This window comes from Scophthalmus maximus, chromosome 11 (genome assembly GCF_022379125.1).
Source record: "Scophthalmus maximus strain ysfricsl-2021 chromosome 11, ASM2237912v1, whole genome shotgun sequence".
NCBI lineage: Eukaryota > Metazoa > Chordata > Actinopteri > Pleuronectiformes > Scophthalmidae > Scophthalmus > Scophthalmus maximus.
Window position 1 is genome coordinate 24287501 of NC_061525.1, and position 27500 is coordinate 24315000.

Consider the following 27500-nt stretch of genomic DNA (forward strand, 5'->3'; position numbering starts at 1 on the left):
CACACACACACACACACACACACACACACACACACACACACACACACACACACACACACACACACACACACACACACACACACACACACACACACACACACACACACACACTTGACACTTTCACAGTTTTTCCAGAGAATAATTCATGAAGTCCGGACATTTTCCTGAACTTCCCCAGAAGAGCTGGACTTGACAAACTCAAACGAGTTTCTTCAGACATTTTACACAACGTTTCCTTCCAATCCTACACACAACTCTCTGGACACGTTTCTCAAGTTCACGTCCGACAGCCGAGTGTGACATCTGACGCTCGTCTTCGTCGTCGTGACGGAACTCATGACGGTTTGAAGAAGGTCAACTTCACGAAAACACAAAGTGTTTGGACTCAAATAATCACAGTAAAGACAGTTTAAAGTAAAAGAGCAAAGTTCTGATCAGAGAGATTTCATCAAAATGAGCTTCTGTCGACGGATTAATGAATAATAATCAACCGTGTTGTAAAAGACTGAGACAGGATGTGTTTCTATCTTGTTCTGAATTCATAAATTCAGGTTTTAATTCATAATTCATAATTCTCTGCTGCAGGCCACTTGTCCAAAATGTATTATATTTACATTGAAATGAATCACTTCTTCTCTATGAGTTCGCTCTCAGTGCTGGTTCTCGTCCCGTCAGGAACTTTAGTTTTCATGAAGCTCTTCAGACTGAACCTGACAGAAAACTTTCACACATCTGTAATTCTCCCGTAACCTGCTCGTCAGACGCTTTCAATCTCCTTGGGACAAAGTTTGTTTGGAGTTCACAAATATGAAGACACAAGTTACCGTCTGTCGTATCGTCCATCAAATTACCCACCGATCGATCGATCACTCACTTCTGTCCTCTGAATATTTTCCTTCACATGAAACAGACGAGTGCAGGTGGAGGCTACGAATCGACTCCTGCGTTATCTGCAAATGACCACTGGGCTGGATGTCTGTCATGGTAACCATGGAAACAGAGGGTCTCTCTCTCTCTCACACACACACACACACACACACACACACACACACACACACACACACACACACACACACACACACACACACACACACACACACACACACACACACTCCTCTGTAAACTCATTTCCCGAGGGCACAGGGGACACTGGATACACGACAGGCCTGAGTCTATGAATGACTGTCCCCTCTCATTCACACACAAACACACACACACACACCTTCAAACTCAGTGTGTGTTACAATATGACGCATCATGCTCAGTGTAAACAGAAGCCGGTCCCCACAACATGTGTAAAACCACTGGCAGACACACAAACCGGTTCTAAAATGACAACCTACACACACACACACACACACACACACACACATACACACACACACACACACACACATACACACACACACGAACACACATACACACACACACACACGAACACACATACACACACACACACACACACGAACACACATACACACACACACACACGAACACACGAACACACATACACACACACACACACACGAACACACGAACACACACACGCGCGAACAGGAACACACACCCACACTCGAACACACGCAGACACACACACACACACACACACTCGAACACACACACACACACACACACACACTCGAACACACGCAGACACACACACACACACACTCGAACACACACACACACACACACACACACACACACTCGAACACACACACACACACACTCGAACACACGCAGACACACACACCGGAAGACAGACTCAGTCAGCTCCAACTGAAACTCACCCGCCGGTCGATGAGCTCATCAGCAGGAAGTGAAGGTGTTTGTGTAAAAAAGAAAAGAAAAAGAAAGGTGCGAAATATCGGAGGGAAAACGGATTCGGACACTTCCGGTGAGGATCGATCAGCTGATTTATCTTCGACCTGCTGCAGGAAACACAGCGACTGACGAGCAGCAGGTCACACGGAGCTCTACCTGCTGCAGGTGAACACAGGCCACGCCCCCCACACACACACCTGCAGCTGCTCACCGGCCGCGACCCGCTCCTGTTGAAGAAACGTCTCCTCCGATGAGTCCTGGTTCGCATCTTCTGACTGAATCAAGTGTCACTTTATTATTTCATTCACACATTTGTTCTTTTTTTTCTTTCTTCTATTATTATAGTTTACAGATCAGCTGATCAGTTACATGCTGCTCAAGGACGCAGGTGCAAAGTGAGTGCAGCGGATTTTGGAATGGAACGCGGCCCAGCTCTCCATACTCCACCTCCATGGTCAGAGCTGTAAACATGGAGATTCATTTTAAATCAGAAAACACAATGATAAAAGCCACTTCCCAACACCACACTATATTATAACAACTGTCTTTATAACAACTGTCTTTATAACAACTTTATTTATAACAACTGTATCTATAATAACTGTCTTTATAACAACTGTATTTATAATGATAACTGTCTTTATAACAACTGTATTTATAATATCTGTATTTATAATGATAACTGTCTTTATAACAACTGTATTTATAATATCTGTATTTATAATGATAACTGTCTTTATAACAACTGTATTTATAAGAACTGTCTTTATAACAACTGTCTTTATAAGAACTGTATTTATAAGAACTGTTTTATAAGCACTGTATTTATAATAAAATTCAATATTCAAGAAGTTGCTCTGGGCAATGAAATTCATGTTCTGCCAAATTCCCTTCACACAAATAGAATTACGTGAGAAAAAGTTATATACTAAAAACTTAAGAATAAAAATAAATATATATATATATATATATATATATATATATATATATATATATATATATATATATATATATATATAAGACCAAATAAATCATATATATATTTAACAATATAAAAATAGATGCTGTTTATGTTCATGCTAATGCTACATAGCATTAGCATGAACATCTGTTTTTACTTCAAGACAATCGGAGACTGTCTGTCTATCTGTCTGTCTGTCTGTCTGACTGTCTGTCTGTCTCTCTGTCTGTCTGTCTGTCTGTCTGTCTGTCTGTCTGTTTGTCAGAACCTGTAATACGTCTTCATTCATTTTTCATCATGTCTGTTCCTTGTTTCTTCTCCACTGTAAAAAGTTTCCTGTTCATGTTAGTTAACGTAGATCTTCTTCTAAGATGGCCGACCGACATCCAGAGGTCCGTCTTCTTCCTCTGGGGACAAAACCTGCTGAGGCTTCCTGGGATCTCAGCTGCTGATCAACTCTACTTGAGGGATAAGTGTCCAGAGAGCTGAGGAGGTGATGACATCACGTTGTGTTATCAGTGGTTAACGAGGACAAAGTGATTGTTGAAAGAATCTGATACACGATTATTGATCAGTTTATTTTTGTTCAAATGCCTCATTGGTTTGTAAGGAAACAATATTCAGGAGCAAACGAAGAAGGACAATGTATTAAAAACAATATTCAGAAAAACAAATTTCCCTTTTCAGTTGATTTAATTTCTATATAATTCAAACAAGAGCAAATCATGCTTTTCCCAGAATGCTGCAGGGAACAATCCCCAACCCCCCCCCCCCCCTCCCCCACCCCCCGATTCAATGAACACACACACACACGCACACACACACACACGCACACACACACACACACACAGTGACCTCACCTTTCCGCCTCAGTACCCCAACAGTCTTTTTGTTCTCCGTTGTCGACCGATGACACGGACATTGTCCGCCTGTCGGCCAATCACGGCCCCTATTGTGACGCAAACCAGCCAATCAGAGCGGTGTATGTACCCCCAAACTGTCCAATCAGACTACAGTACCCCACAGCATCTTCACACACACACACACACACACACACACACGATGGAACTCTTCTCCCTCACTTCTTTTGTTCAAATGTACGTGTGTGTGTGTGTGTGTGTGTGTGTGATGTTTGTCTTGACCTTTGCTGCAACATCAGCTCTGACCTTTGTAGTGGCAGTGAAATCGAGCGTTAGCCGCTATTATCTGACGCAGTCGAGTCAGACGCTGTGTTTCGTGTCGTGCTCGTCGTTCACAGGCGACCTCAGGTGAGCGAAACCAACCAACCATCTCCGCCAACTCGAGGAAGTGCAGCCACACGGCGCTTCGTGACGGAACGTGACGCGTGACGGACTTCCATCTGAACTCCAGAGGAGGAATTCAAAAGGTCGTGGGTTCGAGTCCCATCATGATTCCAGAAGACACCCCCCCCCCCCTAACGGAGAGGAACGGAAAAAACTAAAATCACATTCCTGAGTTAATGACGCAGCAGAATTCATTCGACCAACGCTGCAAACAAACTAAAATATGAATGAGACAGAAAACAGAAGGAAGCGTCACATGTTTTGAGGAACTTGTTGACAGAAGTTGAATATATTGTCATTAACTGTGTTATAATAAATGTTTGAAAAGACAGAAGTGAGGGGGCTGCACTGTTTGATTCATCAGGTGTTACACTAGAGAGAGTCTGCGGCGCCTCCTGCTGGTCAGACCGCAGCACTGCAGCTCAACAACAGGAGATTCAGACACTTGACAGAACAGAGATCATATTAAAAAAACAACTAATGAACGAATCAAATAAAATATGAAATGAACATTTTTAATGATGGATAAAAAATATTTTTATTTTTTTGTTATTCCTATTAATTTTTCATCATAAGAAGTTCTTATGGAAAATCATCAAAGCAAATAAACAAAGTTTACAGTAGTTAAGTGAATAATAGAAAATTCTTTTGATTTTCCACTTTAATTATTAAGAAACTGCCATGAACACGAGGATTCATTTATAGATCCATAAACCCTGAACACATGACGTCATGCCAAATTTTTAAAAAGTACAATATTAATTCAAAATGTGTCGACACTGACTTCCCTCCTTTTTTCCACCACTATGATGAATGATCACAGTTTATATGATCACTTCCAAATATTATTATTACAAATATTACTGACATACTTTTATTGATCTGACATTTTCTGTCTCAGCTGGTCGACCTGCAGAAAAATATGAGATGCTGGTAAAAGTCAAATATTCAAGATGAATCACTTGACTCGACGTTTCAAACTCAAACTCCTGTTTGTGATAAAAGTTGTTTCTTTTGTTCAGATCAGATCTTCATATGATATTATGAAGTGAGAGGATTCAAACTCTCCTCTGATCTGTGATCTGTGATCTCTGATCTGTGATCTGTGATCTGTGATCTCTGATCTGTGATCTGTGATCTGTGATCTGTGATCTCTAACCTCTGATCTGTGATCTGTGATCTCTGATCTGTGATCTGTGATCTCTGACCTCTGATCTGTGATCTCTGATCTCTGATCTGTGATCTGTGACCTCTGATCTGTGATCTGTGATCTGTGATCTGTGATCTGTGATCTCTGATCTGTGATCTCTGATCTGTGATCTGTGATCTCTGATCTGTGATCTCTGACCTCTGATCTGTGATCTCTGATCTGTGATCTCTGATCTGTGATCTGTGATCTGTGATCTGTGATCTGTGATCTGTGATCTCTGACCTCTGATCTGTGATCTCTGATCTCTGATCTGTGATCGATCGGATCAATCGGTTGAGACGACACGACTGATCTGCTGTCGATCAGCTGTTGATCTTCAACCTGCACCACGCATGCGCACCGGAAACACACCATCAGATTCATATTTAATGCTTTTACTTATTTTTCATTATTTAGCTTCTTTTAAATTGTTTTGTAAGTTCTAGCAGATTTTTTTAAATCTCTAATGAAACCACCAGTGGATTTTTTTAAATCATAACAACAAAAGACTAAAACGTGAATGTTCTGATTCGATGAAGGAAATAAATGTAGACTTTTATTAAACGTAAACTTTAATGCAGAATGAAAATATCAAAGAGAACAAACACCAGAGCATCAAAGCAGAGAGAAGTGATGAGGAGCTCGTCGATCACAAAGATCGTGTGATGATCGGCTCTGTGCTGTTTCAGCAGCTTCACGTGTTTCTAACATTTCATCACCTCCTCTGTTCAAAGACATTCATGCTTTTTGATGACTCACTTCCGGTTTGCTCATTTTTTACACTTCAGACATTTTTTAATTTTAGATTTTGAAGTTAAAAGTTAAATTCACTTTAAGGATCAGATTTGTTCAACTGCAGATTGTTGCATTGTGGTGAAGATCAAATCTGCGATGAACTGTAAAGAACATTTAAACAGCAGCGTCCACAGTTATGATGTGAAATATCACATAATGTTTTCATGACTTCATGTAAAACTAAAGAAACGTTTAAATGCAAATAAAATGTTTTTTCTTTCTTATTTGCATCATTAATATTTGGTCTCATTTATTGTTTCCTTTACAAAAAAACGTTATTTGGCAAAAAAAAAACATCTGAAAATTGTCACATTGTGAAGATGTATTAGTGTAAATCTGATGGCTGATGAAGTATTACTGTACATTCTGTGTCTAAACAACAAAGAATCATTTTTTAATTTGACATTAAAAGTAAAAAGAAATGTCTTTCCTGTTTTAATTCTGTAAAACAGCAATAAAATAAATCAAATCAAATCATTATCATTTCATTTAACTTGATTCCACTTCACATTTTAACACTTTAAAAATCATTATTGTGGCTGAATGTTTTATTCTTCCTTCTTTTTTCACATCATTTACATTTTGTCTGTAAACTATAATAATTAAATGTATAAATAGATACAAGTGTGTGAAATAGTTCATAAACACGAACAAACAAACAAATAGAAGCTAAACTACAAGCCGGATGTGAAGGATATTAAAGTAAATGAAATAAAATCATCATCATTTTAATTTAACCTCTTCCTGCTGTTTCCCACTTAAAAAACAAGTAAGGAAAAATGACTCAATGGTTCTAAACAAAACTGAAGTAAATGACCCAGAAGATAAATCAGAGTGTATTTGAATAGATGAACTACAACACACTTCAGATGTGAAGATGTAGACGTATTGATCTGTGATCACTGATCACAACGGAACAAAAGATGAAATGGAACAGAGGCGTTTGAGCTTCGAGGTGTGACGTCACAGAGGAGGTCAAGGGTCGAGGTCTCCTCTCATCTCCACGAATGAAGTCGAGTGGCTCGTTCACACGTCGACGAGCCGTCAGGTGTCGTCAGGTGTGCGATGATGGAGCCATCAGGCCCCAGGCTGCGTGTTTATAACCGGGGGCCCCCGAGGGCCCCGCACCGCTCAGGGGCTCCTCGTCGTCATGGACGGAAGCAGCGTGTCCGACTTCAGCATCGAGCGCATCCTCTCGCCGCAGCTCGGACACAAGCCGCCGAGGGACTTCTCCCCGGACCGATACCGGCTGCAGGGATTCCGCCTGGACTCCGGGAACCTCCGGCCTCCCGCCCCGGTGCCGGTGCCGGTGCCGGCACCAGGCTTCCTGCCGTACGGAGCCATGAGCTTCGGGGAGGCGGCGTTCTGTCCGTACGGAGCCGGTTTCCACCGCGGAGCAGACTTCACCGGCCTGTATCCGAACTCCGGAGTGTTCGTGCACTTCAGCAGCCGCGAGGCCGCAGGTGAGCACAAGTTTTCAGTTTGTCTTGAAACTTTTAAGTCATTAAATCGTTAAATTTAATAAAGTTAATTTAAAGTTTCATCATTATTTTTCTCTGTTCCGTGTTTGACTGAACTTTTAAACGCGTTCCATCTTTCCTCCTTCACCAGATGCTCCGCCGTTGCCTGGTTACCACGGGTACCATCATCACCACCACCACCACGTGTCCAACGCGGCCGCGCAGCCGCAGCCGCGGCAGAAGGCCCGGATGAGGACGGTGTTCACCGACGGTCAGACGAAGCAGCTCGAGGCGCTGTTCGCGCTCACCGACTACCCGGCGGCGGAGGCGCGGGCCGAGGTGTCGAGGAGCAGCGGGCTGAGCGAGGAGACGGTCCGGGTGAGTGTCGCCCTGAGGCGGGCACAGGAGCCCCGGTGGAGACCGCACGGCTCACCGAGGACTCCTTTTATTTGGCAATTTAACTCTGTTTAAAAATATATATATATAAATATTAAAATTGCTTAGTCATTTATAATTAAGTATATTTAATGTCCAACACAAAAAACTTCTCCGTCACATTTTTACGCACAAAGTCTCTGTTCCTGTTTCACTTTCTTCCCTCTGTCTCTGGACTGATTCAGTTTTTTTAATTATAAGTCACTTTTTTTTCCCAACTTCTTTGAATATCAAACAATTTACATTCAGGTTGCATGTATTTGTTTAACATTCATTTGAACATTTGATCTAGATTAAAAACAAAAAAAACTAAAATCCAAACCAGAGTCAAGGACATAAAACATCTTCCGTTGTTCATCATCAAACCTTTATAGCTCCAGTGTGTGATATTCGGAAGAACTTATTCACAGAAGTTGAATATATTGTCCATAACTCTGTGTTCATATAAGAGTTAAATATAGTTCATGAGGTGGACCGACCTCCGTGTGAGTCTCCATGTTTCTACGTCGTGTTGAATACGTTGTTGAACTAAACGTTCCAGAATACGTCGCGTCCACGCTGCATTTTCAGACGTTGGATGAAATGGAATCGGCGGTGCGCCACCATAAAGTGTCCCTTGTCGGTCGCTCGGTTGGCTGCGGTTTTTGCAACTTTAGCACCAGATGCCGCCAGAAAATTACAAAAATTACACACTGGGGCTTTAATGATATGTGAATATTAAAAATATTTGTTTCTTGTTCTGTGTGAGAAGATGAAATTAAAACTCTTCTCTCTCTCGTTTCCAGGTTTGGTTTAAGAACCGCAGGGCCAGGAGGAAGCGACAGGGCAGCGGGTCGAAGGTCAAATCCCCGGAGAAGATGCTCTTCACCTCCTTCCTCTGAACTCAGTCCGACCGCCCACCGAACTCCTCCGGTACCGACCCAGGGGCGGCACCGTTAATGAGACGACTGGACCTTTTTTTATTGTGATGATGCATTCAGGTGCTGCTTGGGAAAGTCAGTCACCCCCCACACTTTAAACCCCGGGGACAGTTGACTGCAGAGTGTTGGAGGACAATGATTTGTAGTCTCAAAATTATTTTGTATTTTCCTGTAATTTATTGAAATTAGTGTGTTTTACAAAAATAAAACACAAGCACCGTTTGTAACCTTGAGTGTTTTTTTTAAATTAAAAATGAAATGTAGTTATCGTGATATGGTCCAGTTTTCATCTTTATTTATGAACACATGCTTCACGAGGAAGCACACAGAGGAAGTCCAGCGACACTGTGATTCTTGCTCGTACGTTCAATCTCTTAATACTCACTTCATACTCTCTAAAATAATTTTTTGTCTAGTGTAAACGATTTAAAGAAAATAAATGTTAATCATATATTATATATCATTATTGATCGTGGCATACAGCATTATGATGCGTTCACACCAATTTTTTCGCGCCACGCAACTGGTGCGAGTTCGGCCGCAGGATCATTTGTATTAGGTAAGTAAACGGATCTAAACACTTTGGGGCTTTCACGAAATCACGCCACGCAAATATTTCACAAATATTTCAACTGGAGCAAGTGACACACATGAAGCATCGTTTGTGAGCAAATCGTGTCTTTGCGTCGACCGGTGACCTCATTGTGCATAAAAACTTGCTTCTCGTTTGTTGTGAACCATTAAAGATTCAAAGTTAAGAAATCACAGGCATCAGTTTGTTCAGATAAGAATTCCTTATACAAAAATAAAAGGTGGTCACTTGTGGGGTTCCTCAAGGGTCCGCATTAGGCCCGTTGTTGTTTTTATTTTCATATGAAATAAATTTGATTTGAATACTCATGCACAATTCATGTCGAAGGGAAAATAATCAGTACAAAAAATTATACATGTTGCAATAATTCAGACTCCATTATAACTAGTTTGAATAATAAAACTTAACCCCTGAGATGTTTTTCTGTGACGAAAAAAGCAGAGGACAGGAGAGGTAGAAAAACAACATCAAATTCTTTATTATATTCATAGAGTTGTCACTGTTATTATTAGAAGCATTTCCATGCTGATGAGAAGAAGAAACACATTTGAAAAACCAAAATCATAAAATACTGAGAGAAAGAGAGAGTTACAGCACTGACACAGCGAGCGAGCGAGCGAGCGAGCGAGCGAGCATGCAGTGAGTAGGTGTTAGGACGTCCGGAGCTCGTTCTCCCCTGTTTCTTCTTTAACTACCGTCAGTATCACACACTTTTAAAACAGGAGTGACTCGCACACACACACACTCACACACACACACTCACACACTCACACACACACACTCACACACACACACTCACACACACACACTCACACACACACACTCACACATACACACTCACACACACACACACACACACACACACACACTCACACACACACACACTCACACACACACACTCACACACTCACACACACACACTCACACACACACACTCACACACACACTACAAAACCCGGGAGAACAAAAAGGTACACTTAGTGAAGTTATCAAAATATAGGCTATATACTGTATATTCATAGGACTTATTAATGATAAAACAACCAGTTACTGAGTTAGTTTCTATGAGGATGCGTTTTGAAACATTGTATTCTCAGACACGTACATCGAGTATAGAGGACGACTTCAAGGACCACGACCTCCGGTTCTGGATGTTTTAGCCCCGTCGGCTGCACAAGTATCGGCGGCTCTACGTTCCTGCTGATCACTTGCACAAATCCTCCTCGATGTTTGATTGATTTTTCCTTCCTTCCTTCCAGGCAGCTGTTTTTTACCCCTTCATTTTAGGCCAATGTTAGCCGAGTGTGGCTAACGTTAGCCATGCGAGCGCGAGGAGCAATTTAACCACATGCCGTTTCTAAAAGTGTGGTTATGTTCTGACGCAGCCTCCTCACAAACATATTTTTATTTGCCAAATCAAAATGCTGCTTTCCCCCTTTGCTTGTTTACAACATTCGGGCAAACCCAACTTTGGGGCTGTAGCGCCAACAAGTGGTGAGCGGCTGCATGACCTCTTAAATTAAATAAAATATAAGCATTTAGTTTAACCAACTAGTAGCAAGGGTTGGCCAAACTGGTGGCTTTAGCGATGGATAAAAAAAACCCTGCTTGAATGCTGAAATGCAATATGATGGAATTTAAAAAACATGATTCAAAATGCGATTAATTGCAAGTAACTATTGAAATTAAGATATAAATGGCAGTTAAGAAAATCAATCATTTGACTGCCCTGGTAGAAACATTTCAAGGACTAATCGTCGGCCTGAAATCAACCTAATATTAGCTAACGAGTCAGCAGGAATGTGCTTTTGAGTTTTTACTTCAAAAGCTAAAACAGGCAGAACCACCACCGTCCCTTTAAATGGAACTAATCAACAGAGAGTATGAGGAACGCTTTACGTAATATTTTTTGTCCGTTGTACAAGATGTATAACCAGTGACTCACTAGCGACGCTTAGTGGCCAAACCAGAGAAGCTCCACATTGACACGGTAGTCAGAACACAACTGTTCAGGACCCACAGAGGCTTCACTGGGACATATTGACTGTACTGTACGTTTACTGTACAAAGACCAAACCATCACTGTGGTCCACCAACTGCAGTTTTTAAATATAAACAGATGTAAACCACCTGCGTGGATTCACCTCCGGTCACCTGACTCTCTTGTGAAAGTAGTGAACGGCATGAAGACAAGACAACGGAGGTAAAGCTGTGAGTCGTCTGCGTATCGTGTTAACTTGACGTCGGGATTCTCGCAGTTTTCAAAAAACTCTGTCTCTCCGGACATTTTCTGGACAGTTTCAACGACCCAGAGTCAAAACTACAAAAACAGCATCGTTCAGAAAAGTGCCTAAAAATGAAGCTAAAGTCGGTTCATCTAACGTGGCCAATATTGATTCATTGGGTTGTGAAACTTAAAGCTGCAGTGTGTAATATTCAGAAGAACATGAGGTGGACCGACCTCCGTGTGAGTCTCCATGTTTCACATCCTGTTGAATACGCTTGTTGAACTAAACGTTCCAGAACACGTCGCGTTCACGTTGAATTTTCAGACGCTGACGGAAACAGGAAATGTCATCAGCGGTGCGACACCATAAAGTGTCCCCTGTCGGTCGCTCAGTTGGTTGCGGTTTGACACTTTACCACCAGATGGCGCCAAAAAATTTACAAAAATTTAAGATCAGTTCAGTCAGATTTTTAAATTCACTCCAAACTTAAGAAGCCAAATAATAAAATCAGCTGCAGCTTCACCTCATTCCCGACAGATTGTGGGTTTGTTAACTCAGTGTGTTTTTGCCACTGTGACGAAAAAAGTAAAAAAATATTAATCGTAATATCTGTTGAGTTATTGAATCTACCGATCACTGAGGTGTAAACACGCTGCCAAATATCTATTGTAATATTGTCTCAAAGCGTCTGAATTTGATTTGATTTGATGAACTTTTTTGGTAGTTTCCAGCGTCTCGGCCTCGACAACCTCGGCGTGTTCGTCTCTCTGAGTTCGTGTGTTGCAGAGTGTAAAGAGACATTAACACACACAGATACTGTAACTACACTGGTTGGTTACATATTGCTGTTTGCAGTTGTGTGCACACACACACACACACACACTTCCAGAGAGTTTAACATTAAGCGAACACACACACATGTAGGTTCTGGTCAACTTGTGTTTTTTTGTTTGGTCTTTTTTCGCGGACGTTCACATTCACAAAGAAAAGTTCAGAAAGTTTGAAAACATCACGACGTCGCGACAGAGGAGATGATGATGACGACGGGACTGAGTTGAACGGACGATTATCGACGACAAAGATTGAATTGATTAGAAGCCGTTTCGACGGCGACATCAGTTTTGAAAGAAACTTGGTTTGGATGCAAACGACGGCAGCGACGCAAACACGTAAATATCTTTAGACTTGAAACTCAACGCGGATGAAAACACTTTGATTTGAACGTGTGGGATTTTAAAGGAGAACTCGTCATTTTGGGATTTGTTAGCAGTTTTGGTCAATGGCCGATTATAACTTCAGCTCTTTTAAAGATTTCTATGATGTTCTATAGTTAAACTCTCACTAGACGGATTCATTTTGCTCTTATTATAATCAATAATGACAGTTTTCAGTAGCTACAATGTCAATCTACAGTATTTCATCTATCAAAGACTAAAAGTGTTTTTCAAAATCCAGCTGTTTCCTTTGAGTTGAGGTTTGTAGCCGAAGGGGAACGAGCACCAGTTCAACTTTGTCGTGAGAGCGTCGATCCCCGGACGTGACTGGAACGCTATGATGACGTCCACGAGGTCAGCAGCTGAAACCCTGTCTCCACTTTGACATCTGAGATCACAGCGTGCGGGCGACAAACACCGAGACGGGACGTTTCTCTGAGTGGAGCGGAAACCGCCTCTCTGGCTCGAGGCTGCAGAACCTGCAAGGTTCTTGTAGAACCACGTTCTGCCCAACGGGTCCGTACGGCTCACGCGTGGCGAGGAAGCGTCGACATCCGCGGCCCCACGATGCGGCGGTGATCGAGAAAGAGTCGCGAAACGATGCTCGGACAACATCTTGAGCAACGCAGAATCAACCTCACACATTCTGTTTGGAAACGAGACACTTTGACTCGTCATGTTGCAGAGTCAAAGTGTTATAGATTATCACTTTGATCATTGTTGTTATATTGAAGAAAACAGGTGCCACCCTTAAAATGTACTGACTAATTTATCTGGCACTCAAATTCAAAAGAATTTGGCAAAACTCAAAACTAGTATCAGCAAAAACATGTCTGGACGTGTCGCAGCACGAACTGACGTTGTGCGGTTTAACGGTCCAACGTGGAAAAATACTGAGCTGCGACGATGAGATGAGAAGTCGCGCGGAAAGAAACTGAGATTGTTCCGGGGGGAGAATCGCATCGCGGGACGTTTTTTTGATCAGATACATTCAAGGCACTATAGATTTTGCTATAGAACGGCTGAATCAGAAGGATTTGGGCTGAGAGCTGGAGAGAAGAGGGACCAGGCTTCACTGCAAGAAGGGTGAGTGACGACGGTCGTGAGGAGACTCCGAGAGGAACAAGTAAAAGTAAAAGATGGAGAGAAGAGAGAGAGAGCGGAGGGATCGATGGATCCATCAGAGGAAGGAGAGAGGCAAAGGGGGCGTGGTTAGGACTGCATCTCGGCACGCAGCATCCACGGAAACCAACAGCAGAACAGCAACCTGCAGCAGGAGGAAGAGGAGGAGGACGAGGAGGAAGACCAGAGGAAGAGGACGAGGACGAGGAGCAGAGGAAGAGGAGGAGGAGGAGGAAGAGGAGGAGGACGAGGACGAGGAGCAGAGGAAGAGGAGGAGGAGGAGGTAGAGGAGGAGGACGAGGAGGAAGACCAGAGGAAGAGGAGGAGGACGAGGAGCAGAGGAAGAGGAGGAGGAGGAGGAAGAGGAGGAGGAGGAGGAGGAAGACAAGAGGAAGAGGAGGAGGACAAGGAGGAAGACCAGAGGAAGAGGAGGAGGACGAGGAGCAGAGGAAGAGAAGGAGGAGGAGGAAGACCAGAGGAAGAGGAGGACGAGGAGGAAGACCAGAGGAAGAGGAGGAGGAAGAGGAGGACGAGGAGGAAGACCAGAGGAAGAGGAGGACGAGGAGGAAGACCAGAGGAAGAGGAGGAGGAAGAGGAGGACGAGGAGGACGAGGAGGAAGACCAGAGGAAGAGGAAGAGGATGAGGAGGAAGACCAGAGGAAGAGGAGGAGGAAGAGGAGGAGGACGAGGAGGAAGACCAGAGGAAGAGGAGGAGGAAGAGGAGGAGGACAAGGAGGAAGACCAGAGGAAGAGGAGGAAGACCAGAGGAAGAGGAGGAGGACGAGGAGCAGAGGAAGAGGAGGAGGAGGAGGAGCAGAGGAAGAGGAGGAGGAGGAGGACGAGGAGCAGGGGAAGAGGAGGAGGACGAGGAGGAGCAGAGGAAGAGGAGGACGAGGAGCAGAGGAAGAGGAGGAGGAGGAGGAGCAGAGGAAGAGGAGGAGGACGAGGAGGAGGAGGAGGAGGAGGACGAAGACCAGAGGGAGGAGGAGGACGAGGACGAGGAGGAGAACGAAGACAAAGACCAGAGGAAGAGGAGGAGCAAAGGAAGAGGAGGAGCAGAGGAAGAGGAGGAGGACGAAGACCAGAGAGAGGAGGTAAAGAGATGTTAGCAACACAGGAAGTCAGATTGAGCATCTGCAGCGACTGAAAGCGCTTTTTTCGCTTTAAGGTCGAACAGCACGATTTGTAAAAAGTGTGTGGTGACGGATGCTACGATGAGTCGCTGTCAGGAAAGCGACGACAAGCTGGTCGAACCGAGGCTAGCTGGGTAGAGAGCTCCTTTTTTCTGGCGTGATTAGAAAATAGAAGCAAAACAAGAGTCAGCCTTTGTGTGGTTTTTCCACTGTGAACTTTGATGCTGAATTAGCAAAGTTCTTTTTGCTAAATGGCTAACGTTGGCTATGTAGCCATAGCAACAACTTGGACACGTGCTGGAAACAAACAAAGACTGACTGTTCGTGACTGGACATGTGATGTGATTCTTGTACACGAGTTCCTTATGTCAGACTTCATGGAGGGAAAATATAAATATATAGTAGAAAAATATAGCAGCTTCTGCTTGTGGAAGGTTACAAAGTTGACTATCTGTTAACATGAGTGAATCTGTCATCATTGTCTCCACAGCGACTCAGTAACGAGCTTCACGTGGTCTCACCTGGATATGGAGTTCTCTGACGTCAGGTCTTTAGGAGAACGCATCGTGTTGAAGTTCCGCTTGGGCTGAGACACTGCAGGACGCAGACAGATGGACAGACAGTCAGACAGACAGGCAGACAGACAGACAGACAGACAGGCAGACAGACAGATGGACGGACACACAGACAGACAGATGGACAGACGGACAGACAGACAGACAGGCAGACAGACAGATGGACGGACAGGCAGACAGACAGACAGACAGACAGATGGACAGACAGGCAGACAGACAGACAGACAGACACACAGACAGATGGACGGACACACAGACAGACAGACAGACGGACAGACAGATGGACAGACAGTCAGACACACAGACACACAGACAGACAGGCAGACAGACAGACAGACGGACAGACAGACAGAGACAAAGACAGACAGACAGACAGACACACAGACAGATGGACAGACAGTCAGACAGACAGGCAGACAGACAGATGGACGGACACACAGACAGACAGACAGACAGACAGACAGATGGACGGACACACAGACAGACAGACAGACAGATGGACGGACACACAGACAGACAGACAGACAGATGGACGGACACACAGACAGACAGACAGACAGATGGACGGACACACAGACAGACAGACACAGACAGACAGACACACAGACTTGAGACTAGAGTTGGTTTTTTCTCCGTCGTCATTTCATTTATGAAACCATTTGACAAAGCGACATAACCCCATCACGATTTATATATGTTGAGCTCGACCAGACGATATCTCTCCTGTCCAGATTACACCTCCTTGTGTTTTTCATAAATAAGGAATCACATTCTGGATTTAGTATCAAGAAGGAGATAAAATACAAAACAACATGTAGAAATTGGAGAAACATTAAGAAATGGCTATCACAAAGTCATCAGATTTGAAGGTCAGGGCTTAATTTAAATTAGATCACTGAGTTGAAAACTCAACTGTCACAGGGTTTCTGATCATATTCTGGGCTAGTGGAGTTTACACCCGGCGTACAGTCGGGGCAGGGGGAACCTGTGGCCTGTGACTGTCCAGAGGAGTCAATGTGCCTGTGTTTCTGCTGTAGTTTATCCAAACAGCAGCGTCAACCGTACTGTACGTCTGCTGGACACCAGGGTCTGATGATGGACACCTACTTGTGACCTGGTGGACTTTCTTCACCAGGGAGTTGTCGCCGTGGGAGCCGTCTTTAGGTCCTCCGATTCTGGCGGAACAACCACAACAACAGAAAACAACTAGAATCAGCGGCTCGTTGTTGACGTACGTCTCCGCAGGAAGTCACGGGTCAAAATCTCCCGACCGTACCTCTGGACGCGGGAGGGCGGAGCAAACACGCCATATTTGGGCAGGCAGCTGAAGTAACGGACTCCAAACACCGAGCCGTCGTGTTTTCCTGTCGGCTGATCCAACTCCACACCGAACCAGAAACCTGTAGGGACACGAGCTCAGATCACATCTGCTCCACCTCCAGCAGAGAGTTTACCACTTTCTTACAGCTCCAACGACAACGACGACAGCAACAACAACAACAACAACGACAACAACAACAACAACGACAACAACGACAACAACGACGACGACAACAACAACGACAACGACAACAACAACAACGACAACGACAACGACAACGACAATGACAACGACAACGACAACGACAACAACGACAACGACAACGACGACAACGACAAAAACGACTGTCGCTTTCTCAGAAATAGCGAATGAGAAAAAAAAATGACTTCACTGAAAAGAAACAGTGACCCGTGTTTAAAAAAAAGTGAAAATGCAGAAGATGCAAACAGCAGATTCGCATGCCAACATTTAAGTTTCATTTAGGAATTCAGTACGCAATGATCGGCGACTGTAGCATCACGTGTTTACAGATCAGAGACTGTAGATGAAGACGCACCTGGAGCAAAGTCCGTTTTGCCGTAGAATCGGACGATGCCGTGTTTCTGTCCCGCCACCAGAACCTGATCTCCAACTTCCACGTTCATGCCCTCGGGGTCCAGACTGACGACTGATGACTTCTTCCTCTGGGCTGCGAACACACACACACACACACACACACACACACACACACACACACCAGGGTTTCCAAGATGGCCGCCGTGTGGTGAGACTCGGACCATACCCACTTTCACATGAGAAGTATGTGTTACCTTTCTCTCTCTCTTTTTCCTTCTTGTCTTTCTCCTTCTTGGTCCTTCCAGCGAGGCGGGAGGCCAGGTCCATGCGGGGGGTTCTGGGGGTGGAGGTGATGGATGAAGGAAGCGCCTGCTCCATGGCCCTGGAAATCTTTGACACTGGGGCAAAAATCCCTACGACGAAGACGAGACAAAACCTTAGTGAAAGCTCATGATTGTCAGACACAGTTCATCATGTGATCTCCTGGTTCGGTCTTCACAGAGTTTGTCTCTCTGACCATACATCTGCACCTGGACTCACTGTAGCTCCACCAACAACTACAGAGTCGGTCCCTCCAGGATGTCGTATGTCGCAATCCCAACAATATAACGCAAATTTAACCAAACCCACTGACTTATTCTTGGCATGATCGTGCAGTTATGTCTAATGTCACTGAAACACCAAACTCGGCAAACTGTCGAGCGACAAACACCCGACGTCACCAAATTCACTCCCTGGTTTCTGGTTGTGAAGACGCATGTGACACGGATCCTCCGGTTGTTTCCACTCAGATAGAAGCAAACACAATCGCTCCAGTGGCCAAACTCGCCGAGTAACATGACGTGAAAATGTCACGTTTGCAGTTTTAAGAGTTAGAATTCAAGATGGAGACTCCTGAATGTACGCTTGTTTTACTTGTTGGAGTAAACGGCACTTGTTCAAGAACTCTGCTGTTCTTTTATTAAACAACCAACATCGCAGGATACGAGTAAAAATCGTAGAGATTTTGACCACAACAATCAGGCAAAGTCCCGGAGGAACTGACGAATCCCCGATTGAGCCCCAGAATGCACCGTGGTGCAGCTGTTGTTACCGAGCTTCGGGGGGCAGATGAAGTAGCGGACGCCGCCCACGCTGCCGTCGTTCTTTCCCTCGGGTTCGTCGAGCTCCACGCCGACCCACTGGCCGCTGGCGAACTCCGTCGTACCGCAGAACCTCAGCGTGCCGGTCTGCAAGAGAGAGACACGGAGAGGCTAGGCTTGGAAGTTAGAGGTGAAACCTCAGAGATTCCGTGAGCTGGTCAGTTTTGCGCGGGGGCAGATGATCTGCGTGTCTGTTATGGAAAGGGAGAGGCAGGACGTGGAGCTCTGCACATACAGTACATCAGAACTGTAGATGACGTTGATGAGGTTGATTTTTGATTTGTCGTGTGTGTGACAGGGAGGAAACGTGTCGTCAGCGTGGTGAGTCAGTTCAGTTTCAGGTCAGTTCACCACAGAGTCCAACCAACCTGTTGGAGGTTTGCAGCCGGGACGTCGTCACAGCTCTGGTCTCTCTGGAGCTACACAGCGAGAACACACCGTTCAGAGCTCACACACAATCTGTCCTGACACATCACAGCGTCTTCACTGCCGTCCATTGATTTGATCATAACGCCACAGAGCAGATGTGTATTTCTGTGTGTGGAGGGAAACGGTGGGATTCTCTGGACAATGACTGGAAATGTTTGTTTGTTTGCTCAAATATTTTTCCAATTTAAAGCCCCAGTGTGTAATTTTTCTGGCGGCATCTGGTGGTAAAGTGTCAAACCCAACCAACTGAGCGACCGACCGGGGACACTTTATATTCTGGAGCGTTTAGTTCAACAACCGTATTCAACACGACGTAGAAACATGGAGACTCACACGGAGGTCGGTCCACCTCATGGAACTAGATTTAACTCTTATATGAACAGAGTTATGGACAATATGTTCAATTTCTCTGATTAAGTTCTTCTAAATATAACACACTGTAGCTTTAAGAAAAATTTACAAAGAAACACATAATGAATGTATGAACATCTGGAGTAATATGTAAGTTACAATGATAGCAACTGATCAATGTGTAAATTGGTTTGTTATTTGATTTGTGAAAAAGAAAACAGGTATGGCGATTAGTATTCATGTTATTGATATGAAAGGAGCAGGAAATATTAGATTTGTCGTCTTCCTGCCCTTTTTTTCGTCCATGGAATGTGTTTGAGTGTATTGTTCTGTTTTGTAAACTTGTTTTTGGATCGCACTGAAAAGAGCAAAATACATAATTATGAAATGAAATGAGAACTATTGAGAACAAGGAGATTATGTTTTCACCTCTGTCCACTACTCAAAAACTACTGAACAGATTTCCATGGAACTCGTGGAATGCCGGGACGTGGACCTAGAAAGAATACATTTTTGCGCTGATGTGGACATTTTTTAATCAACCTATCATTATTCCACAATGGGATTTTGAGACTTGACTTGACTGAAGAACTGTTGGGTCTTGGCGGAGATCTGAGCTCCACTCATCTCTGAGTCTGGATCTTTGGAACACGACTTTAGATTTTGACTTTTAGCTGTGCCAGTTTTATTTTCTTCTGGTTTTAAGATCATCGGGCCTGGAAGTGGACAGTCCCTCTTTTTAGTTAAAGAAGATTTTCATGCTCTTATTTAAATGACCATCGTTTCGGAGTGTGGTTAAAAGTTTGGCCCTTTGTCCCAAATGGCCATTTGTCCTTAATGTACTGAGACAGAGCGTTTCTATGGAGACAACCATTCTGTCTGTTGGATGACCACATTATTCTGAGAGAGACAAATACACCCAGAGACCGGAGACCATGCACTGACCACTTGTTGATCTGCGTAACGAACCAGGATTCATCCACGGTCTCCATCACCCTGATTCAACTGCATAAGTTTTTCCATTACAACCGTCATTTGAACCATTGTCCAGGATTATTCATTATTCATATATACATTTAACGCCAGTGTCAAATTTTGGTTCCTGTCACTTCACTCGTACCGAGGACCTCAGCGAGTTCTTGTTTTACTGTCGACTACGATACACAACGTCTTTCTCAGACTGAATCTGAAGGGTTAAGGTTCAGATTACTTCATTTGCAGCGGCTGCATTCAACTATTTCTCTGCTCAGGGGTTTAGTATCTTTGTTCACACTTTGTGGACATGACTCATAAAACCCCCCGATGCCTCCGACCTTCATGTCGTCCAGCAGCACGCGCTCCCCCAGCTTCAGCCCCAGCGACGTCAGCATCAGGTTCCCCGGGATGTTGTCGTAGTTGGGGAGCGTGGCTCTGGGGAGGTTGCAGCTCAGCGGGACGGCGTCCAGCAGCAGCTGTCTCAGCTCTTTGGCCACCATGGCCGCCTCGGCCTTGTCCAGACTCATGTCCATCGGGTCGGGAACGACGTCCGCCGGACCCTGGCCCTTATCGTTCTGCGGAGAGACGAGACAGAGAGGATTTTCTTCAGCTAGGTTCTAATAATCAATCTGATCAACGTTTAATCCCGAAAACAAGTAGTTTGGGTGAAGTGGGAAGTGTGAAGTGAAGGGGAATTGTTACACATTTTGTTAGAAATATTCTAATACAGAATCCAAACTTTCAATACTCCAGGATCAATTTAAGTGAATAAAATGATGAATGTCATATTTGAAATATTATATATGCAACAGAATCGCCTTAAAAATGTGGTACTTTGGTTTTGAATACATCGATACTTAATTATCAGGAAAAGCCATTAGAGAATATATATTTACAGTATGCAGTCATTTAGTGTAATTATCTAATATGCTGAAGAAGTGAGAAAAAGCCAAAATGAAAAAATGGCTGCTGCCAAAACAAAGACTGGTGCTGATTAAAATCTCCAACACCGTTGTCGTGTGAAACCTCCTTTATCTTCTCATACGATTCAGACGTTATAAAACGACGAGGAGTTATTTTACCCGGACAGTGGGGTTGGCTCCGTGCTCCAGCAGACACTTCACTGCGCCCAGGCAGAGGTTGGAGGCGGCGATGTGCAGAGCTGTGCCGTAGTGGAAATCACTGCATGTGGAGTTCATCACTGTGGAGAACAGACACGGACCGTCACATCCGGAGATACTGTCGGGAAGAGCTAACGGTCACAAATGGTTGCGCTTTACCTCTGGGTTTGGCGGCTTTGAGCAGGACTCGGATCAGTTCCGGGACGTCGAAGTAAGCGGCGTAGTGCAGCGCGTTCATGTTGGTCCAGCGACTCCTCAGACTCACGTCGGCGCCCAGGGAGATGAGCTGACTGGTGAGACGCAGCGCCGCCGCCGGATCGCCTGCACACAACACGAGTGGATCAACGAGACTGAGAGGAGCAGGATCCGGCCTCAGCATCCGGCCTCAGGATCTGGCCTCAGGATCCGGCCTCAGGATCCGGCCTCTGTGACGTCCTGTGACGTCCTGTGACCGGACTCAGAGCTCGAGGACTCTGCATGTCAGCCTACACCTGCGACCATGGTCAAACTGGATTGTTTTCAGAGTTAAAAGGGTGTCGTCGGGTGTTTTGGAGCTTCACGTGAAGTCCTCAGTGAGTTACAGCTCAGTCACGTCTGGGTTGTGACACTAGGAGGCGCAGTTCCACCACCAAAGGCCCAGTGATACACCCCACGACCTCCGACCAAGAGGAAGGTCTCCTCCTCTAGTGAACCAGCGAGCGTTGGTGTGTTCGCCCTGGTTGTTGTCAAGACGTCACATCAGAAATTGAGGGATATTTTTGGAGGGTCTGAGGAACAGTGGCCTCGTCTTTCACAGCTCGTAAATCCTCCTCAATCAACTCTGACTCGACCATGGCACAGATTCATACTGATCAGTGAGATACAATCATTACTGGTTTGGGATTTGTCATGAGATGTTCTGATAATCACTCAAAGATAAGGTGAAACAAAGTTGGCCTCGTTTGTGTGGATGTTTACCGCAGGGTTGTGTGAAGACTGTGGACCGGCGTATCTTACCGACTCCGTGAGCTCCGGCCTTACAGCTGTAGTGAAGCAGCGTCATGTCGGTCAAACCGTCGCGGTCGTTCACATGGCAACCACGCTTCAGGATCTGAGACAAAGACAGACGAAAGAGAGGGAACAGATTCTGTGTTCAACTATCTGAAGACAAATTCAGGAGGAAATTGAGATCGTGTTTCTAGTGTTTTCTTACAAAGAACAGTCTTGAAACCAAAGATTAACTGAGGTGATGTGTAATGAGCTCATTTGAGAATCAGTCTGGCTACACAAGGCTAACACATTTCAGTTCCTGAGAACAAATCTGGGTGAGAGTATAAAGAGTGAGTCTAACGTGATTCAACCCTCCAGCTCCATGAGTGGCGGTAATGCACCTGACTGCCAATGGAACCAAGAAGAAGAAGAAGAAGAAGAAGAAGAAGACTGTAGCTGTGTCCCAATTTCTTTGGAGGACTCGGTCTACGCTGCATCCTTAGCTACTTTGAGCTTCTACACTTCCTGCATTGCAAGCTTGTTTGAAGGCGCCTTCAAACATGGGACAGTGGCATCGGTACAGTATCACCGCACAGACGAACATAACAACCTCACTGACGTGAATGTGATGGTTCATTAGAAGCCACGGAAAAAGAGAAATATAAAATGAACGATGATGCTAGATTATCTGTTGAATAAGGTGATTATAGGTCTAAAAGGATTTTCAATATGTGATTATGGATTTGAGTTCCCATGTTTCAGGCAAAGTAACCAAGAACCACAGAACAACGGTTGGCGGACACGAGACATTCAGGACGTCTAGTCCATCTCTGTCTGGGTAGAACCCGTTCTCCGCTCGCTCCGTGGTTCCGCTCCGTATTTTCTTCCTCTCGGCCAAGTCGGCTTCCTGCTGAATCACGATAGAGTCTCATTGACTTTCCATCTCTCTCTCTCTCTCCCTCTGCACCACTTTCTCTGCTCGCTCTCTTCTCGCGTCCACGCAGCCATTTTAACTGGGTCATCGTGTGTGTGTGTACTTGCATTACTGACATTGTGGGGTCTTCTGGTGACGGCCTTTCATATTACGTTTTGTTGATCCGTTTTTTTCCCTTCTCGTCTGACTGACACGTCTCTCCCCAGGGAACGGCCCTGGACCACCCACCTGTGTTCGACTGCCTGTCTAAGATACTTGTAGACCGTAAATAAAGATGGACGACGCGACTCTTCTTCCTCCCGTTGAATAAAATGGAAGGTTGGAAGGTAAAATATCTCAGATTCATGAGCCGCCATCTTGTTCTTTTGACGTCATGATGAGTCCGTGCAGTAGTTATCATGGAGTGGAGCTGTGGTATCGAGGCCCCGCCCACACACACTCTGGACCAATCGCGACTAAGTGTCCGCTGTCAATCATGACGTTTTTAAATCATCAAATAACTAATGAGAAGCAAAGTGATGACAAACACGAACACGTGAACAAACATCATGTGATGAGAACGACCTCACATGACAGAAAACATCATGTGATGAGAACGACCTCACATGACAGAAGTGTCTACATGTCCCATCTGCTTACATGGAGGGGGCGGGGCTTATGACCTGTACTGCAGCCAGACACCAGGAGGCGATCAGGAGGATTTGGCTTCATGTCGTCCATCTTTATCTACAGTCTTTGGTTGGAACACAAAACAATAAATGGCTTTGCTCGTTACACCACGTCGGCATTTGTCGCTTCCCTAAATTCCCGGACATCTGTCAGGTTGTGACAGGTCGATATTCTGTTTTAGGTCGAGGTCGATAGTGGGACTCGGGTTGGACGCGAGGGGGTTGAGGTTTAGCTTCTTCCTTTAAACTTGCGATCAAAGATTTTTGTGAGATGTTTTATGGTCATTTGAAGAACATGTACAAGTAACAGGGACAAGTATAGTTTGTATTATTTCACCATTAGTTCCCAGTTGTTTTGTGTTTGGTATTAAATGCTCATGGCTAACATCTTAAAGGGCTAATGCTAAAGAAAGTAAACTGGATTGTGTTTTTTTAAGATCCAGTGTATTTATGATGCAAGATGAAGAAAAAGCTACAAATCAGAAGCTGGATTCTGTGTTTGGAATTTTCATGATGATAAATCACTAAAAGAACAATGTTATGTTCAAGTACATATAAAGTAAATGTCTGACACAGTTAAAAGTTTATTTTCCGAGCGTTGACGTTGGTGCGTTTCCCACCTCGTTGCCGATGACGTCGATCTTGTGCTGCACCTGAGGAACCCACTGGCGCACGATGGCGAACAGCTCCGGCACGGTGGTGCGAGGATCCGTGAGGATCTCCAGGCAGGCCGGGTCGTTCGGGTCGAAGAAGGTGAAGGCTGGAGACAAAGGACCACGGGGACAGTGAGAGGAAGAGAAACACCCGGGCTCTTTAAAACATGGTGGAACTCAGAAGGAACCTGTGAGTTCAGCCTCGTCTGCAGTTTGAGTCAGGATTCATTTCACGTCCTGCAGGTGGACGGCAGAAAAGTTTCATACATCGCAACTGCAAACTGCAAACTGCTGGACTCAATTCTCAAATCTCATCAGCCTGGGAACTGTCAGTTCATTATCGAATCTAAGACCAGTGAGTCTGTCGAGCGACGGACCAGAGAGGAGATGATGTGATGAAGATTCCACAACGTCTGTGAACCAGTGGGAGAAATATGAAAATATCAGGTACTTTTGGTCAAATGCTGGTTCATCAGCAACAGACATCTTGGTTGTTTACAAAAGTCGCTTCTCTCTGTCACAGTTTAAACCCGCGAGAGCAGAAAGCCCAACGTCATTCACTTTTCTTTTTTTACTTCCGCGTCGTCCGAGGAGAAGAAAAACACGAAAAGCTGCTGAGACACAACATTCACGGACGGAACAAATGAAACTGACGCGAATCAATCACGAAGTTGATGTGGTGATACGGACAATGATCCGCAGAATCATTAGCATATAGTTCAGCATTCCCCCCACGAGTTCCACATTTTGACAGGACAGAAAAATTCTCCTTCAGGCTGGTGAGCAGGAGCACACACACACACACACACACACACACACACACACACACACATGCATACAAACACACACACACACACACACACACACACATATGCATACACATACACACACACACACACACACACACACACATGCATACACATACACACACACACACACACACACACACACACACACACACACACACGCACACACATGCACACACACACACACACACACACACACACACACACACACAGAGGAGTGTATAATGGAGTTAGTCGGTCTGAGTTCGTCTGATGAATATCAATGAGCCTGACGTGGATCCACAGCTTTACACACAGACTGTATCAAGTGACAGTGTGTGTGTGTGTGTGTGTGTGTGTGTGTGTGTGTGTGTGTGTGTGTGTGTTTGTGAGTGTGTGTGTGTGTGTGTGTGTGTGTGTGTGTGTAGCCTTTGCAATGCCATGGCGAATCCACTGAAGTTTACTTCAGTTACGTCCACACTTTTATATACAAGGCTGTGTATTTAAGGTGGTATAACTGTGTATTTAAGGTGGTATAACTGTGTATTTAAGGTGGTATAACTGTGTATTTAAGGTGGTATAACTGTGTATTTAAGGTGGTAAAACTGTGTATTTAAGGTGGTATGACTGTGTGTTAAGGTGGTATGGCTGTGTTTACGGTGGTATGGCTGTGTATTTAAGGTGGTATGACTGTGTATTTAAGGTGGTATGACTGTGTGTTTACGGTGGTATGACTGTGTATTTAAGGTGGTATAACTGTGTATTTAAGGTGGTATAACTGTGTATTTAAGGTGGTAAAACTGTGTATTTAAGGTGGTATGACTGTGTGTTAAGGTGGTATGGCTGTGTTTACGGTGGTATGGCTGTGTATTTAAGGTGGTATGACTGTGTATTTAAGGTGGTATGACTGTGTGTTTACGGTGGTATGACTGTGTGTTTACGGTGGTAAGACTGTGTATTTAAGGTGGTATGGCTGTGTGTTTAAGGGGGTATGGCTGTGTGTTTAAGGGGGTATGACTGTGTGTTTAAGGGGGTATAACTGTGTGTTTAAGGTGGTATGACTGTGTGTTTAAGGTGGTATGACTGTGTGTTTAAGGTGGTATGACTGTGTGTTTACGGTGGTATGACTGTGTGTTTAAGGTGGTATGACTGTGTGTTTATGGTGGTATGACTGTGTGTTTAAGGTGATATGACTGTGTATTTAAGGTGGTATGACTGTGTGTTTAAGGGGGTATGACTGTGTGTTTAAGGGGGTATGACTGTGTGTTTACGGAGGTATGGCTGTGTATTTAAGGTGGTATGACTGTGTGTTTACGGTGGTATGACTGTGTGTTTAAGGTGGTATGACTGTGTGTTTACGGTGGTATGACTGTGTATTTAAGGTGGTATGACTGTGTGTTTACGGTGGTATGACTGTGTATTTAAGGTGGTATGACTGTGTGTTTAAGGGGGTATGGCTTACCGTAGTCTTGGGGCAGCGGGGCCATGGCAGACGGGTGCACCATGGCCCGGCGCCGTGGCTCATGGACTGGACTCTGGTACTCGGACACCGACAGCGGCTCGGGCTCGGGCTCCCGTGGATCCTCCTCTTCCTCCCTCTCCTCTCTTTCCTCCCGCTCCTCCTCCTTTTCGTCCTCCTCCTCGTCGTCCACCTCTGCTCTCTCTTCCTCCAGCTCGTATTCCTCCTCCTCCTCCTCTTCCTCCTCGGTCAGAGCCTCCTCCTCCTTCTGGACCTTCCCCTCCTCCTGCTCCTCCCGATCGTGCCTCTCCTTCTCCTGCACCTCCAGGTTCTCCTCTTTAGTCATGATGCTGCTGCTGCAGGCCTGTGAGAGACGAGGCAGGACA

General features: G+C 44.8%; 3 protein-coding genes across 5 annotated transcripts in view; 1 reads left to right on the forward strand and 2 right to left on the reverse strand.

The window, feature by feature from the left end:
* Window positions 1-1998, reverse strand: part of si:ch211-137a8.2 (uncharacterized protein LOC777613 homolog) — a 17020-nt gene extending 15022 nt beyond the window's left edge. Inside the window, exon 1 of one of the 2 annotated variants that reach the window (XM_047335500.1) lies at window positions 1791-1998. Coding sequence is in view for 1 of the 2 variants with exons in the window: in XM_047335499.1 (XP_047191455.1) it covers window positions 875-992 (118 nt within the window). In the remaining variant the exon portion in view is untranslated. Of the gene's footprint in view, window positions 1-874; window positions 1029-1790 lie in introns of those variants that run through there. The other variant, XM_047335499.1, reaches the window with a different exon arrangement.
* Window positions 1999-7071: 5073 nt separating this feature from the next.
* On the forward strand, window positions 7072-9110 carry dharma. Its single transcript, XM_035622028.2, has 3 exons — window positions 7072-7536; window positions 7685-7911; window positions 8754-9110. Exons 1-3 carry the CDS (start codon window positions 7224-7226, stop codon window positions 8847-8849), a joined length of 636 nt encoding a protein of 211 aa, XP_035477921.1. The 5' UTR covers window positions 7072-7223; the 3' UTR covers window positions 8850-9110.
* A 4012-nt stretch (window positions 9111-13122) lies between these two features.
* The window catches only part of clip3 (CAP-GLY domain containing linker protein 3), an 18276-nt gene continuing 3898 nt past the window's right edge, over window positions 13123-27500 (reverse strand). Inside the window, exons 2-15 of one of the 2 annotated variants that reach the window (XM_035621902.1) lie at window positions 27118-27478; window positions 24838-24977; window positions 22643-22736; window positions 21806-21967; window positions 21608-21726; window positions 20864-21100; window positions 19139-19189; window positions 18722-18857; window positions 17883-18041; window positions 17630-17761; window positions 17029-17152; window positions 16860-16927; window positions 15699-15771; window positions 13123-14189 (exon numbers count right to left, since the gene is read on the reverse strand). In XM_035621902.1, coding sequence (XP_035477795.1) covers window positions 14135-14189; window positions 15699-15771; window positions 16860-16927; window positions 17029-17152; window positions 17630-17761; window positions 17883-18041; window positions 18722-18857; window positions 19139-19189; window positions 20864-21100; window positions 21608-21726; window positions 21806-21967; window positions 22643-22736; window positions 24838-24977; window positions 27118-27460 — 1893 coding nt within the window. In that variant the 5' untranslated portion in view covers window positions 27461-27478 and the 3' untranslated portion in view covers window positions 13123-14134. The remainder of the gene's footprint in view (window positions 14190-15698; window positions 15772-16859; window positions 16928-17028; window positions 17153-17629; window positions 17762-17882; window positions 18042-18721; window positions 18858-19138; window positions 19190-20863; window positions 21101-21607; window positions 21727-21805; window positions 21968-22642; window positions 22737-24837; window positions 24978-27117; window positions 27479-27500) is intronic. The other variant, XM_035621903.1, reaches the window with a different exon arrangement.

What these genes read in the sequence shown, in the direction of transcription:
- dharma (XM_035622028.2), top strand. Translation starts at nt 7,224, where the DNA reads ATGGACGGAAGCAGCGTGTCCGACTTCAGCATCGAGCGCATCCTCTCG. An exon ending in CAGCAGCCGCGAGGCCGCAG is followed by an intron (nt 7,537 to 7,684) that starts GTGAGCACAAGT and finishes CTCCTTCACCAG; the next exon opens with ATGCTCCGCCGTTGCCTGGT. An exon ending in TGAGCGAGGAGACGGTCCGG is followed by an intron (nt 7,912 to 8,753) that starts GTGAGTGTCGCC and finishes TCTCGTTTCCAG; the next exon opens with GTTTGGTTTAAGAACCGCAG.